The sequence below is a fragment of the Merops nubicus genome, unplaced genomic scaffold (genome assembly GCF_000691845.1).
Source record: "Merops nubicus isolate BGI_N331 unplaced genomic scaffold, ASM69184v1 scaffold8015, whole genome shotgun sequence".
NCBI classification, from domain to species: Eukaryota; Metazoa; Chordata; class Aves; order Coraciiformes; family Meropidae; genus Merops; species Merops nubicus.
In genome coordinates this window covers 447-14580 of record NW_008610187.1, presented here as the reverse complement: position 1 = coordinate 14580, position 14134 = coordinate 447, and the positions used below count along the sequence as shown (strand labels likewise).

Sequence of the window (14134 nt, the reverse complement as noted above, 5' to 3'; positions counted from 1 at the left end):
ATGTAATAGAATTTTTTTTTTTTACTTTGTATGTGTGTTTAGTTGCATGAATAAGCATCAAGTATGTTCCAAATGGCTGTCTTCAGTTGTCTTACCAGCTCTTCCTGTACTTCTTATGTGGATACACATTCATGAATGTAACTATCAAATATGATTTCAAATACTAAACTATCTTTCAGTTACTGTTTTTGTCTATTTCTTAATGCATACATAAGGATAAAGAGTTGGACCTAACGAGGTAAGCTGCATGTTCTGACCTTTGGGAAGTTCTCTCTTAGCTCCTGAATGGAGAGAAGGGGAGGGAATATTCAGAACAATATTGTATCTTGTCTGTATCTGCTTGGACAGTATGCAAGTGTAAAAGATTTGGTTTAGTATTCTGACACCCCTTAAACAAGGTTGGTAATTCTTTTATAGGTAGAAAGTAGTCCATGCTCTTCCTTGTTGACATACATTCAGATGCTGGTTCATCACAGCACATACATGTATGCCTGTATGTGGCCCTTTTCAATTAAATTAGATGTGGAGTCTTCATTTGTACAGATGTGAAATCGTTCTGAGCATAAGCAAATTCCATTCATTTGCTCACCACTGCCTGAAAGAGAAAATTCTCAGGAGTAGGAGAAACACAAAGCCCTAACTTGTATATTTGGCTAATACTTGATTGAAAATATCTGTAAAGTAGATAACAAGAGGGCAAGTTTGCTTTTGCCATCTGAACAATATAGGGAAATTTAGCTTTTTTGTAGTCATCTTATATAAGCTGAAGCAACACTTCACTTAATAGACCAGTTTAGAATAGAAATTATGTTTAATATTAGTGACCTGGAGTAAGCTGAAATATGCTGTTTTTGCAGCATGGGTGGACAAGATGAGCTGAGCATATCTTAACAAGCCACTTGTGCTGAAAGGGACTTTTCTTCTGCCAGCTATATGGCCCTGCCTCATTCCTTGTATTAGCCCTGGTGCTTTTCTGACACCTTGCTGATCTGGTTTGGCTCATTAGTCTAGCGTAGAACAGAAGGAATGCTCGTTCTCCTCCCCCTTCATGCGTTGTCATCCAGCTCAGCTCATTAATGGGTCTTGAAGGTTCCAAAATCACGCTGGAGAAGCAGGAAGTGAAATGATCCCTTTCAGCAAGTTAGCTGTGTTAGTCTGCCCACACCTTCCCTCTTCGAGCAGCAGGGGTTGACCCAGAATCCTCATGCTTGCCAGGGATGCTTGGGCTGGACAGTGGAGCCTGTGGAGTGGCAGGGAACAGCAGCAGTGTCTGTGGGAACGTGCAGTGCTGCACACACAGATGTGTTCCTCTGCAGGTTGCTGGGAGGTCCAGTCATTCTTTAGCTCTGGTACAACTGTGAGAATTTTCACTTGTAATTGCATGGTAATAAGAAAGCCTGTTTCAAAGCAGAGCAGTATTGCTTGAGTGCCAGGATATACTTCACAGCTTTTGTCTTGTTTGTTTGCTTTGGAAATATGTTTCCACATTGCTAATAAAATTTTTGTAAACTGAAAGTATTAATAGGCAAGCAACGGTTAAGCAAGGTGAAGTAATTGCTTCTGGCTAAAAATTTGCTTGATATAAATGTCCTTCAGATTGGTCAAAACTGGGTTTGTAAATTTTATTTTATTTTTTTTCTCTCCTCCTGTTAAGGTCCTTGATGCCTCAACACTCAGCTTTGGTACTCGGGTCAGATGGTTTGCCATATGTTTTGTTGCTGGCATTGTGTGTTCTATTCTTGTAAGTAAAGTGCTTGGGTTTTTTTACCTTATTAATGTTCTACAGTAGAACCTCATTCATATTCATACTTAATATGTGATTGTTAAATTATGCATCTGTAAATATAATTGGACATTAAGTGTATGATGAGCATGTGGGGGATGTTCTGTAAATTATGATTTTGACCATCTTGCTTCCATTCAGCACTTTTATTGTAGCATAATAAAATTTCTTACCAAAAGATTTGAACACTGACAAAATGTGCTATATTTTTAGTTTAGATATGTGAATGGTGTACTAGGAAAGAGCTTTTGCTCTTGTTCAGTGTGTACCCATCTTATTTTTAATCTCCCCAATAAAAGGGGAAAAGGAGGGGGAAGATTGAAAGGTGTTTGAAGGCTGAAGACACCACAGACATAACCTGTCACACTCTCAGGTCAATAGGTGACGACTGTGGTAGCATATGGACGCTTGAAAAATCTGCTGCACTTCTGTTATCTTATGACCAGCAAATAATTTGCTCATTCTTGAACTTGAGATGATGGCAGGAAGCTCAAGCCTGCAAGGTAAAAGTTGATTGATTTGATCTGTCAAAATCCTATGCAGGTAATTTTCAGTACAAAACAGTTCTTCACCTCTATAGAAAGTCCCAGAAGCAGGTGAAACATCACTGGGAAGTATCCAGACTGCTGGTTTTGTGGTTTTTCTTTCTGTCTTTTTACTTTTTAATTATTATTAAGTAAGATGTTGATTCTTCTCAGAGTGTGACTTTTGATGTAAGCTAGTTAGCAGCCTTTGGCTAATGTGTATGAATGACATTGGCTGTTTTTGTTGAGGTTGCCTTGACTTGATGCATTTGGGTGGCAGAATGGAGAAACTTGGCCTGTGTGCATGCGTTTCTGGGTTTGGCATTATTCAAATGACTGTTGGTGCTCTTTCATTTACCCTGAAAAGTTTTTAAACTAAGGAGACTTATGACAGGAAAAAGCAGCTGTGGAGGAGCAGCTTACTGATTGCTTGGGGCACTTACTTAGAGGTAGCAACTGGATGGATTCTTCTGCAAATGGAAGTTTCTGATTATGAAAACTTGCAGTTGGTTAGAGTTCCTGAGACCTAGAGGTAAACCAGAGCAATGCTGGTCTTACCTATGAGAGGTCTTATGTAAGTGGTAATTAGCTCATTATATTTATGCCAGGTGCAGTGACACAAACTCTGGGCAGATGCTTGTGTTAAGAGAAGAGGCAAGTTCTAGGGAGAGAGCTCAGGATTAGGTTGGAGAATCTCATCTTTAAGGTTGCTTAAGCATTATTTGGTTGTCTCCCCTACTCATTTTTTGAAATTTTTTTTTTTCCACAAGTAATATTTAACCTGCATAGTCACAGATTTAAGTACACACCACGTTTGTGCTTTAACATCTATTTCTGGACAGGTTAACATCATTCTTTTTGCTGCTATTTTTCTGTTATTTAATCTTTGTGCCTATTCTGTGTCTCATGATGTCAAACAATGAAACAACAGATAAAAGGCTTGAGGATCTTGGCTTCTTTCAGTTACCTTGAGCTTGATAAGAGTCAAAACTGCTAGTGTGTTTGTGGACCTTGTGTCTTGGAGAGTTTGGAGGTAGTGAAGCTGAGAGCTAGCAACTTCTGCTTCAGCTTATGGACCGCTTGGTATATTTACTATGTTCTTGGCTAGTGAAAATTACACAGGTTTTTTTTTTTTCTTTAATCTACTCTTTGCAAAATGTCCATAGGCTTTCCTTGCAAACATGATCACACTTCTCTTGCAGCTTTCCATGACTGGTTGTGCTGTGGTCTCTGCAAACTGGCACTGCAGATTTCCACTGAAATTGCAATTGGATACAATGTAGTTGATTTTTTCTTTTGACAGTGTCCACATCACAGCTTTAAAAAAAAAAAAAAGTTAAAAGCCTAAACAAAATGAAAACAATTTTTTTTTCTAGTTTAGGCTTTATTTTTTCCTGAGCATCATAAGGACCATGATCAGCAGAAGGCTTTGGATTTTTTTTTGTGCTTAGTAGAATTAAGAGATGTCTGGAAGTAAGAATTCTAAACTATTTCTCTTTACAGTCTCAGTGTATGTCCACACTGAGTCCAGATGGTTGACTGGAGGAGAAAGGAGATGATGGGTATTAGTGTGGTTTTATGACATTGTATCCTTTGTGTGTGAAGGTGTATGACGCATAGTGGGACATTGTAACAGAACTGAAAGTGTCAGAATGCAAAGAGTACAAGGAAGTGTTATAAACAATATAAGTCCACCCTTCCTAGTTGTAAAAACATTGAAATATAGTAAATCAACACATTATTTTACCAGTAGGTGGCAATAGAAGCATGCTGAATATTGACTACTACAAAGCTGAGAACAGTGTATTCTGCTATGACATCCTTTGTAGTCTGAAAATATATTTATAGTCTATACAATCTAAGTGAATTGAATTAACTAATTAAAACCATATAATTAATGTATCTTTTATAGGGAACAGCATTGCTATGGCTCCCACAGGGAATCAAACTTTTTGCACTGTTTTACACCTTGGGAAATATTGCTGCATTAGCCAGGTATGGTTTCTTAATTGTTGTTATTAGAAGAGTTTGTAATACTTTCATATTTTCATCATCCTTATCTTTCTACTAGCTAGCTAACTTTTTATTCTAGTTCTTCATGTCTTTTTTTTTTTTTAAATTTAATTGTATAGCCCAGGAGCCAAGATTAAACTAACTTTTTCTTGGTATTTTTTAAATTGCTGTGAATTTAGAACATTTTTTTCCTGTTGAACTGGGAAAACATTTTTTCTGTGTAATATGGACTTTTGCCCTCTATGCAACTTAAGGAAAAAAAAAAGAGAAAGGGCTATATACATAAACTTGCTGGTGCAGGAACATCTGGCTGTGGAAGACCATGGGTTCAGTTTACTGCTTGGGATGTGGATTCCCATATTTCTTCTGTCTTAGAAGCTGTGTGCTTCACCAGGCTTTACCAAACTCTTTCCTGCTACTGATCATTGCATTTCATATAAATAAATATTAACTAGAAAAGGAGCTAAAGTAGGTTTCCTGATCTGCAGTAAAGCTTTCAGACTACCACAAGATAATTACTAGTACAGTGGTGAATTCTTAGTTCACATCAAGTTTCTTTGCATGAAAAAGATGCTTACAGCATAGCATTTCTGGTGGTTTTTGTTCACCCCTCAAGTTAACTAGAGAACAGAAGAGAGCAGGAGGAATTAATACAAATGGCTGAACTTTGTCTTTTTTTTCTTGCTGATTTTGGGCAAAGAGTTAGAGCCTCTGTGTAATCTTGATTGTAGCTACCTGCATGCTGCCTGGGTAGGAAGATTATTGTTAAACAGAAATTTTCTACAGAGTTTCAGTCTTTGTATCCTTTGTGTTCTGGTAAGTAGGCTCTTAAAGCAGCCTCAGCACTCGGTAGACTTGAACTTAACAACACTCTGCTACAAGTGGTAATGTTTTGGAAAGACTTTCATGTCCAAGGGTCAGTCAATGCATAAGCTGCTTCCAGGGCTAAATTAATGGTGAATTTTGCCTTTTATTCTGTGCAGTCTCTGTTGCTAAACACTGAAATGCCTTTTTAAAACTTTGTAGTGATCTAACTATTGGAACTGTTTAATTGCCTGTTGTCTTTTACAGATATTTATTTGAAAGTGATTTACCACTTGTTTTGTTTTTTCCCTCCCGTTAGTACCTGTTTCCTGATGGGGCCACTGAAGCAACTGAAAGCAATGTTTGATCCAAAAAGATTAATAGCTACAGTTGTGATGTTGGTAAATACACTATCTTTACTTCGTTTTGCTAAAAAGTTTTCCTTTAGCCTCAGAGCTAAATTTGAGGCTTTACTAAAGGGAGCTTACTTCTCAGTCCACCTCTTTGTCATACTAAGAGTCAAGCTGATTATCTCTGTATATCAGAAAGATTATCTTACTCCTTTCTATGAGGCTGTGTTTTTGTTGCTTATGACTTTTTAAATTAATCACCTAGAGTAAAATGTTCTTTACTAAATAGATCTTACTAAATGCTAAAATTAGGTTCATTATTTAAAATTTATTTTCTAGAGCAATTTCTTCAAGAACAAGGCTAGAGACATTTCTCAGCTACCATGAAAAGTCAGTGGTCACTAAGTCTAGCTTGACAGTTGTTTGTTGGCTGCAGCTCTGTACAGATCAGAGTGGTTCAGCACTTTCAGAGCAATGGAGAAAATGGATTTCTTTCCTCAAAGTCAGGGAAGTCACATGTTCAGCTTTACAATCCTCCATTGTGAGGTCTGTGGCTCCTTTACTTCTATGACCATCCTTCCTTCTTCCAGGAGGATGGAAAACACAACCACACCCCCAATCTCAGAATTCCTGTCCCAACACTCACTGTATATTAGGTAGTTAAAAACAAGTTCCTGCCCTTGTTGGTGCTGTTTTGTACTCATTTTCTCTCTCATTCCTCCTGATTGGTTTCAACTTTTTTGAAATGTAGTTGGCTGTCCTATTCTCCCTATCATATAACTTTATTTTCTAGTTAATTACAGCTGATATGGATAAGAAACCCTTCATGAATTCTTTCTGGATGGCTGTCATGTGGGTTGCATATTCTTTCTCATGCAACCACAAAAAATCATCTCATTTGAGAAGCTCACATTTGCCCACATCTTTCAGAGACGTGACTTGATGCTTGCTTGGACTCCAAGCTTTGTTAAAGTCCTAGAGGAGATATGCTTCACAGATAAGCTGTAAGAATATCCAAGAATATCTCCAGCTCTCTGGAGTCTGTGTTTGCTGAGCATGAATTCTCCAACACTTCCCAGCTGTGGGCTTTTTCCTGTTTAATTTGAGGGCCTAACCCAGACACTAAGACAGACAGCACAAAAAATTACTTGCTCTGGTGATCCTGTTGTTCACTGTCCTCAGACATAGTGACAAAAAGATGACAAAAAAGCTTCAAGAGTGTTTTTATTTCTTTCAATAAAACACCAAGAAATTTCTTTCAGTGAAAATTAGTTTCATTCTGTTTTCTACTATGTGTAATGGCAAATGGAGGGAGTCAGATGACATTTAGTGGAAAAGTTCAAAGTGGTGGTTGAGCTTGCACAAGTGGTGTGATTAATTTGGCATTGTAAACTGTATCGTCGTAATGTTCCATCAAAGATGTGTACATGGCTGGAATAAAGCCTGCTGTGAGCTTTTTCACTGTGTGAGGCAGCTGCTCCCTAGTGGGCTCTTCTACTGTCAGAAGATGAAGAAACACGGGCAGAAGCAGCAGAGCCTGTGTTTGCCAAACACTGTGATTATGAATTGAGTATTTTTAATAATGGGTCGTTCATAGCAATGCACATACCTTTCTTGACAGATGTTGATGTTACAAATGCTAGCTCCAAAATGATACTGTATGCTGAAATAGTAGAATAGGAGTTCCCAGACTACTTGGTTGCTTTCAAACAAGCTTTATTGCCTAAGCCCATCTCTTAATAGACCTAACACATAAGGTTATGGAGCCTGGTTATACACGTCCCTGTTCCTGACGTCACTTCACGCATCGTCCTCTGAGACTTGTGCTCCACAGCCAGAAGGGCTGGGACATTGTACTGTGCTTTGGAAAGCACCACTTTACATGAAGTTCAGGATATAGTCACTATGTGACAGCCTTTGGCTCTGCTTGTTTCATGATTCAGGTCTGAAAATGCTGCTTCTCCACTGAAGAACTGTTACTGTATTTGCTTTGTTGTTTGTTCTGTATTTCAGTGTTCATGGTTTTCTTTTTTTTGTCTCTCCTTTCATCTTCCCCCAGCTTTGTCTAGTATTGACTCTCTGTGCTGTATTCTGGGTAAGTGAGAATATTTGATTCCTCTAAAGAGCAATCTGGTTAGTTTATTAATTGTATTATGCCTTTAACATGCAGTTCAGTTGTTGAGGAAAGATGAGTTTGTGTGTGGTGTTTTTGTTTTCAACTATAGTTCAGTTTAGATAGAGTGGTGAACCTGTTGGCTACAAAGCAAATGCAGCCTTCCACCTGCACGTGATGTAGATGAGAGTACAAAATATAGATCATCAGTTCAGTCTGCAGACCTCTGCAATAAGAACTGGATTAAGAAAAGCAAGTTAAGATACACTTTCATTTTAGCAACATCTGCTTATGTCGCAAAATGTGAGAGAATATGCAGTGGTCTTCAGAAACCATGGGTACAGAATATTAAGATAGAGACAGAACAAGTACCTTCAGTCACCTTGATTAAAAAACTGGCTGTAGGTATGTTCCAGAGAAGTATAATATGGAGCTGAAGTGAACTCCCATATTTGCAGAAGTACAATGTCAGAAATAAAAGTGAAAGTGTCAGCATCAATGCTGTTTCAAAGCTAGAGAAGGTTTTCATAGCCTGATGCTAATGGAGTGACAGATAAAATTAATAAAATGTGTTAAGATTGGAAAGGAGTAGCAAATTCAGACAAGGAAATTCAGGCATCATTGGTTAACTCAATTTTTGACTGAAAAGACTCCAAATTCTCTGCAGTATAGATTGGTGCAAAATGAATTAACTTCCAATATTTGCTTTTTTTTACTTAGTGGAAGAAAAAAGGTTTGGCGATGTTATTCTGCATATTGCAGTTCTTGGCAATGACCTGGTAAGATTTTAAAATTCATTTTAATTTCTTCTCCCTGCTCCTACACTCGCATGATTTAAACCTATATATATACACACACTTCACATAACATAAGTATGCTTCAGTCTGTTTTTCTAAGCTAGGTTGTGTAACTTCAGCAAAATCTATATGCAATCATCTTGCAAAAATGGTAATTTTAGGTATGCTCTGCAATATGTGAACTTAGCTGAAGCATTATTAAAGGATTATATATGCAAAAAAAAAATCATGCTTTTTTTTCTGTTTTATGTGAAAATATGGTTACTTTCACGTCTCTTCAGATTATCTTTTTTTTTGAGTCCTAACTCAATTTTCATTTATGAAGTGAAAGGATCTAAATAACGTTTTCATAAGGTGTGTCCTGCCACAAGAATATTGAGCAGCACTGGGAGGGTAAATTCAGTGCAGCAAGCACTGTGATGACCATCCAGATGCGCTCAAGGGCTGGGCTTGGGAATGCTTGCAAGCCTGGCAGAAGTTTTGGAAGTTACTGCATTCTCCATGGAGATACAACTGAGCATACTTGGTCTCCTCGTCCCAGGTGAATGACTTGGTACTCACTCTTAGGCCACCCAAGGTGACCACAGTTCTTGTTTGAACTTGCCCTGAATACACAGTGTCTGTACTGAACTTGGATCCGAGGACAAATAACCATTTGTTCAGGATAGGGACTGCTGGGCATCGTGCTGCACCCAGGTAAATGCTTGATGCTTTACAGAGGGAACATTGCTGACTTGGACTGTGTTCTGCACGTTTACAGTACACAGCTTCACGTTTAAGTGCCCTAAAACTTGGTCAGGATGGGCTGGAAGCTTGTGAGAAGGAAGTTTCAGAGGATAGGAGAATTCTCAATTGTTTTGAGCGTTGCAGTTGTGGTCTATTATTCATACTACAGCACAGATCCCTATATAGAGGTACATAAATAATATGGCTAGCTGTACATTTGCATAGTAATGTATATTGGTTTTTAAGCTGGAAAAAGTTGTCTCTATCATCCTGAAGAATACAGTTTTCCCAGAAATCTGCATTCCTTTTGAATCTGTCTGTAGTAAATCTTTTATTAAGTTTGCATGCAATAGAAGTTTTGAACTATATAATAAATAAAACCAAGAAAAAGTAAACCATAAAATCCTTGGCATTATGGTTAGTTCTTGTCTAACTGTTTCATCTTTTTACAGGTAAGCATTAAATTGGGGTAGGTAGCCTTGTTTAAAATTTTGTTACAACAGGTTGATTTTATTGGTGCTGGACTACAAGTGAAATAATTTGGCTCTAGGAGAGACATAAACATTGTCAAATATACTTCTCTCTCTTTTTTCAGGTATAGTCTGTCATATATTCCTTTTGCAAGGTGAGTCTGCATAACAACTTCCATCTTGGCAAAAATCAGTTGTCTTTATGCTAGGGAGGGACAAGAAGCCCTTTAATTCAGTATGTGAAAAAATATAACCCACACCCTTGCCTTTTCATTTGTAGCAAGTGACATCACTGAACTCAAAGTAATGCTTAATATAAGCCTTAAATACAAGTGCATAGTAATTCTTTGTTAAATTTCATTCTGTTTTTCATCACTGAAAATAAATTGAGGTTTTATTTAAATTTTCCAGTGATGTAAAAATACATTGATGCCATAGTGTCTTTTCCAATACCAAAATTGAAGGTGGATCTGAGGTCTTAGTTAAAAGCAAACAAATAAGCATAGTTTCAGCTGCTAAGTCTGCTTCTGAATTCCTCCATTTTTAGGAGAGACAAAGGCAACCCTTTGTCTTAATTTTCATTTTGGCAAGCTTCTCTCTTTCTTCCCACACTTGTGTGTACAAAAAGGGAAGGAAAACTAGCCAAACACATAGTGAAACCACATGCAAATAAACAGAAGAATATATTTTTTCCATAATGTTTCATATAATATGTAGTTTAGTCCTCCAGCAGTGTGGTGTTTTATTTTTTTAAAAAAAAGTGCTTCCATGTCTATATAGTTCTTAATGAGATTTTCTCTCCTAGTAGAAGGAGAAGCAGGGGGGAACCACCAAGTATTGTGTATCCCTTTTTTCTGATAGCTTCCTGTAGTGTTTCTGTAACTTAGCTGAAAAACCTATACTACAGATTTTTATTTTTTTTTTTTGAAGTTTCAGATTTGATCTAGGAAGGATTAAGCCAAATAAAGGTGTTGGGATTTTTAAAAAGAGATTAGTTAATAATTGCGATGGATTAAATACTTTAACTGAACTCAGGCTTCAAATTATCATCTTACTATTTCTGGCATCTCAAGCTAACCGAGTCAAAAGTAGTGTTCTGAGTTCTTACAGTTCTTGGGGCCCTCTGACAGTCTCAGTCACTTTTTTCTTTCTTTTTTTTTTTTTTAAATGTTCTGCTCTGTACAGAGAACAAGTTGAGCTGCTAGTCACTGGTCTTGTCTTTCCTACCAACAGTAACTTTTAAGTTCGGGGCAGAAACACATTAGGTTATATGCAGCATTCAATTTCTTTGGTTTCATTTGTCTCTTAGATTTTATGAGCCAAGGAACTAAACTTTACACAGGCTGCTTTTAGTAGTACAGTGGTTTCTTTAGGGATTGAGTTATTTATGTGGAGTGCTGTCATAAATATCTTGTATAGGCTGCTTTTCTTACATAAATAGTGATCTAAACCATGCTAAGTGCCAGAGAACAGTATTATGTTACTTGTTTTAAGTACACATTCTTCTTGATTTCAACAAAATGATCGTTACTTGATTTAACTCTGTTAATGGTGTACTCTTAAAAACTTGTTTGTGGGTTTGTGTTATTTAATTGTGCCTCTTCTGCTGGCTTGGAAAAAAACCCAAACAACAACAAAAAGCCCTACATAGAATGCTTTTAAGGAGTCATTGATAGTATTTTTCTTCATTTTTCAAATTGACTAACAACAGAATACTGTTGTTTAGTTCACTGCTTAAGTTGTTATGGTTTTGAAAAAAATGAAAGCTCAAGGAGAATAAAATGTGACCTATGCAGAATAGTCATAAAATAGTTTGTTTATTGTTGGTTACAGAAACAGACCACTTCAGACCTTTCAAACCATAGGGCTAGCTCTCCATCCTGCACTGCCAGTACGTGCCCTTTAAGCCCTTCAGCCTGGGCTTTTTTCCCTGCAGTGTGATGGTCCAGCTCCCACGTGGCTTGGACTCAAAGCACCTGTGCTTGGCTGGTTGGGTTGGCTCCTCAGCCCTGCCCTTGCTGGCCAGCCTTTGTGAAATGTGCCTTTCAGCTAGGCTAGGCCACCAGGTGAGTGCTGCAGAACAGTTTCTAGCACTGTCTGCACTTTAGCACGTGTTTGAATGTCAGCAGTGTGGTGCAAGACTCAGACAATACGGGCAGGCCTGAGCTTCAGCTGCTGCTGCAGATGGGCTCAACGATGGCTGTTAAGTTCTGTATTTGGTGAACTTCTGGGTTTTGTCTTTAGTTTATGTAGTATTTTTAAGTATGGAATGGTTGATATATTTGTTATTTTCTTTATATACATCTTAACTGACTTTTTTTTTCTTCTTTTAAGGGATGCTGTGATTAAATGCTTCTCATCCTGTCTAGGGTAAATTAAAAAGGAACCACTGTACACTTTAAGAGCCAACTTCTATTCCTCTGTGAGTTTTGCCTGGAAAATGATACTTTTCCACTCATGAAATACCCAGTAACAATTTAGTGTTTTCCTTGCCTTTTCCATTTGGGGGATTACATGATTTTTACTAGAAACACTTTTAAAAAAAAAAAAAAAAAATTGGGTGAACCATTTGTGTTTACCCTGGAACTTTTAGGCTTGCCTTTAACAAAGTACATTTAAATACTTTGTGCAGAGCAATCTTACAGCTACCTTGCATCCAGTAACAATTTATTCCCCAGTGGAGGCAAGCCACTAAGATCTGGGAAATATGCATAAAGATTTCATTTACAGTTCTGTCTAAAATTTGCAATGTGGCATTTATGTTTGTGTATTATTCATAGTATGCTTTTCCAAAGACTGTTTTATAAATGTTGTAAAGATTTGGTAAGTTATAATTAACTGCTTCTTTGAAATGTGTATACATGTGCCTTATGGAAAAAGCTTAATTGAGAGTATGTGAAAGGTTTGGTTAAAGCTTGTTGGATTTTATTAAAAAGCTATATTTTAAACAATTTTTTTTTACTTTCATACTTAAACACTTTTACTAAAAGAACTTGTGGCTAATGTATAAATGAGATTTGTGAATAAATCAGTTTTAAAGGTGCATAAATGTTTTTAGGACTTGGCTATAGCAGGCTGAAAATTTCAGCATTACACTTGAATAAATATGAAAATATAAAGTGGAATATGTCTGAGTATATCAAATTTGGTTATTAGATTTGCAGAAGTGACCTGAAAGCTTCTTTGCATTAGTATTTAGACAAACTGTTCATTCTGACTTAAACTGGTGAAATACTCTTAATGCTTTGCCTGGCTTCAATCAGATGTTCTCATTTCCAGTTTTGCAGCTAAGAGCTATTCAGTTGTTCAGAGGCAAAGTCAGATCCCTAATGTGTGATGGCTGATGCTATGCTACAGGAGGTTCTTTCTAGCACAGGATAGATGTGCTTGATGACCTGCCCTCTAAACCCCATTGGTTTCTTTTTTTTTTTTTTTTTGTTCTCCTGATCCACAGTTAAATGAGGAATGGATTTGGAAAGATGTGAGCTGCAGTGTCAAAAGGGAAGGAAACACTATCTCTCAGTATTTAGGGTTTAGGCACTACACTCCTATTAAATCTCATAGAATCATTTTGGCTGGAAGAGACCCTTAAGGTCAAGTTCAAACCTTAACCTAACACTACCAAGTCTACCACTAAACCATGTCCCTAAGTGCCACATCTACATGTTTTTTAAATACCTCCAGGGGTGGTGAATCCACCACTGGACTGGAATAGGCTGCCCAGGGATTGACAACCTGTTTGGTGAAGAAATTTTCAATATATCCAATGTACGCCTCCCTGGCACAACCTAAGGCTGATTCCTCTTGCCCCCTATCACTTGTTACTTTTGAGAAGAGACTGCCCCCCACCTTGCTACAACCTTCTTTTAACTAGTTTTAGAAAACAGGAGGGTCTTCCCTGAGACTCCTTGTCTCCAGGCTAACCCCCCCTAGTTCCTTCAGCCAATCCTTCTAAGACTTGTGCTCCAGACCCTTCACCAGCTTCATTGCCTGTCTTTGGACATGCTCCAGCACCTTGATGTCCTTGTAGTGAGTAGGCCAAAACTGAACTTCGTAGTGCAGGTGTGGCTTTACCAGTGCTGAGTACAAGGGTATGATCCCTTCCCTAGTCCTGCTGGCCACACTGTTTCTGGTATGAGCTAGGATGCTGTTGGTCTTGGCCACCTGGGCACACTGCTGGCTCATACGCAACTAGCTGGCAACCAGCACCCCCAGGGCCTTTTATGCTGAGCATTTTCCAGCCACTCTTCCCCAAGACTGTAGTGCTGTATTGGGGTTGTTGTTACCCCAGCACTTGGCCTTATTGAACCTTGTACAACTGGCCTTGCCCCATCAATCCAGCAAGGCCAGGTCCCTCTGGAGAGCCTCCCTACCTTCAAGCAGATCAACACATCTGACCAACTTGGTATGCTCTGCAGAGTTCCTGAGGGTACCCTCAATCCCCTTGTCCAGATAACTGATGAAGGTATTAAGGAGAACTGTCCCCGGTACTGAGCTGTGGGGAACACCACTTGTGGCTGGCCGCTGACTGGAATTCACTTCATCCCACACCAC

General features: G+C 38.1%; 1 protein-coding gene across 1 annotated transcript; it reads left to right on the top strand.

Moving 5' to 3' along the window:
• Positions 1-1654: 1654 nt before the first annotated feature.
• SFT2D1 (SFT2 domain containing 1) lies at positions 1655-11954 on the top strand (the record flags this gene model as incomplete). Its single annotated transcript, XM_008940822.1, has 7 exons — positions 1655-1741; positions 4220-4302; positions 5444-5525; positions 7534-7569; positions 8308-8366; positions 9706-9735; positions 11915-11954. Coding segments are annotated over 7 exons (417 nt in total), but the record flags the coding sequence as incomplete, so codon positions are not given.
• Positions 11955-14134: the final 2180 nt, after the last annotated feature.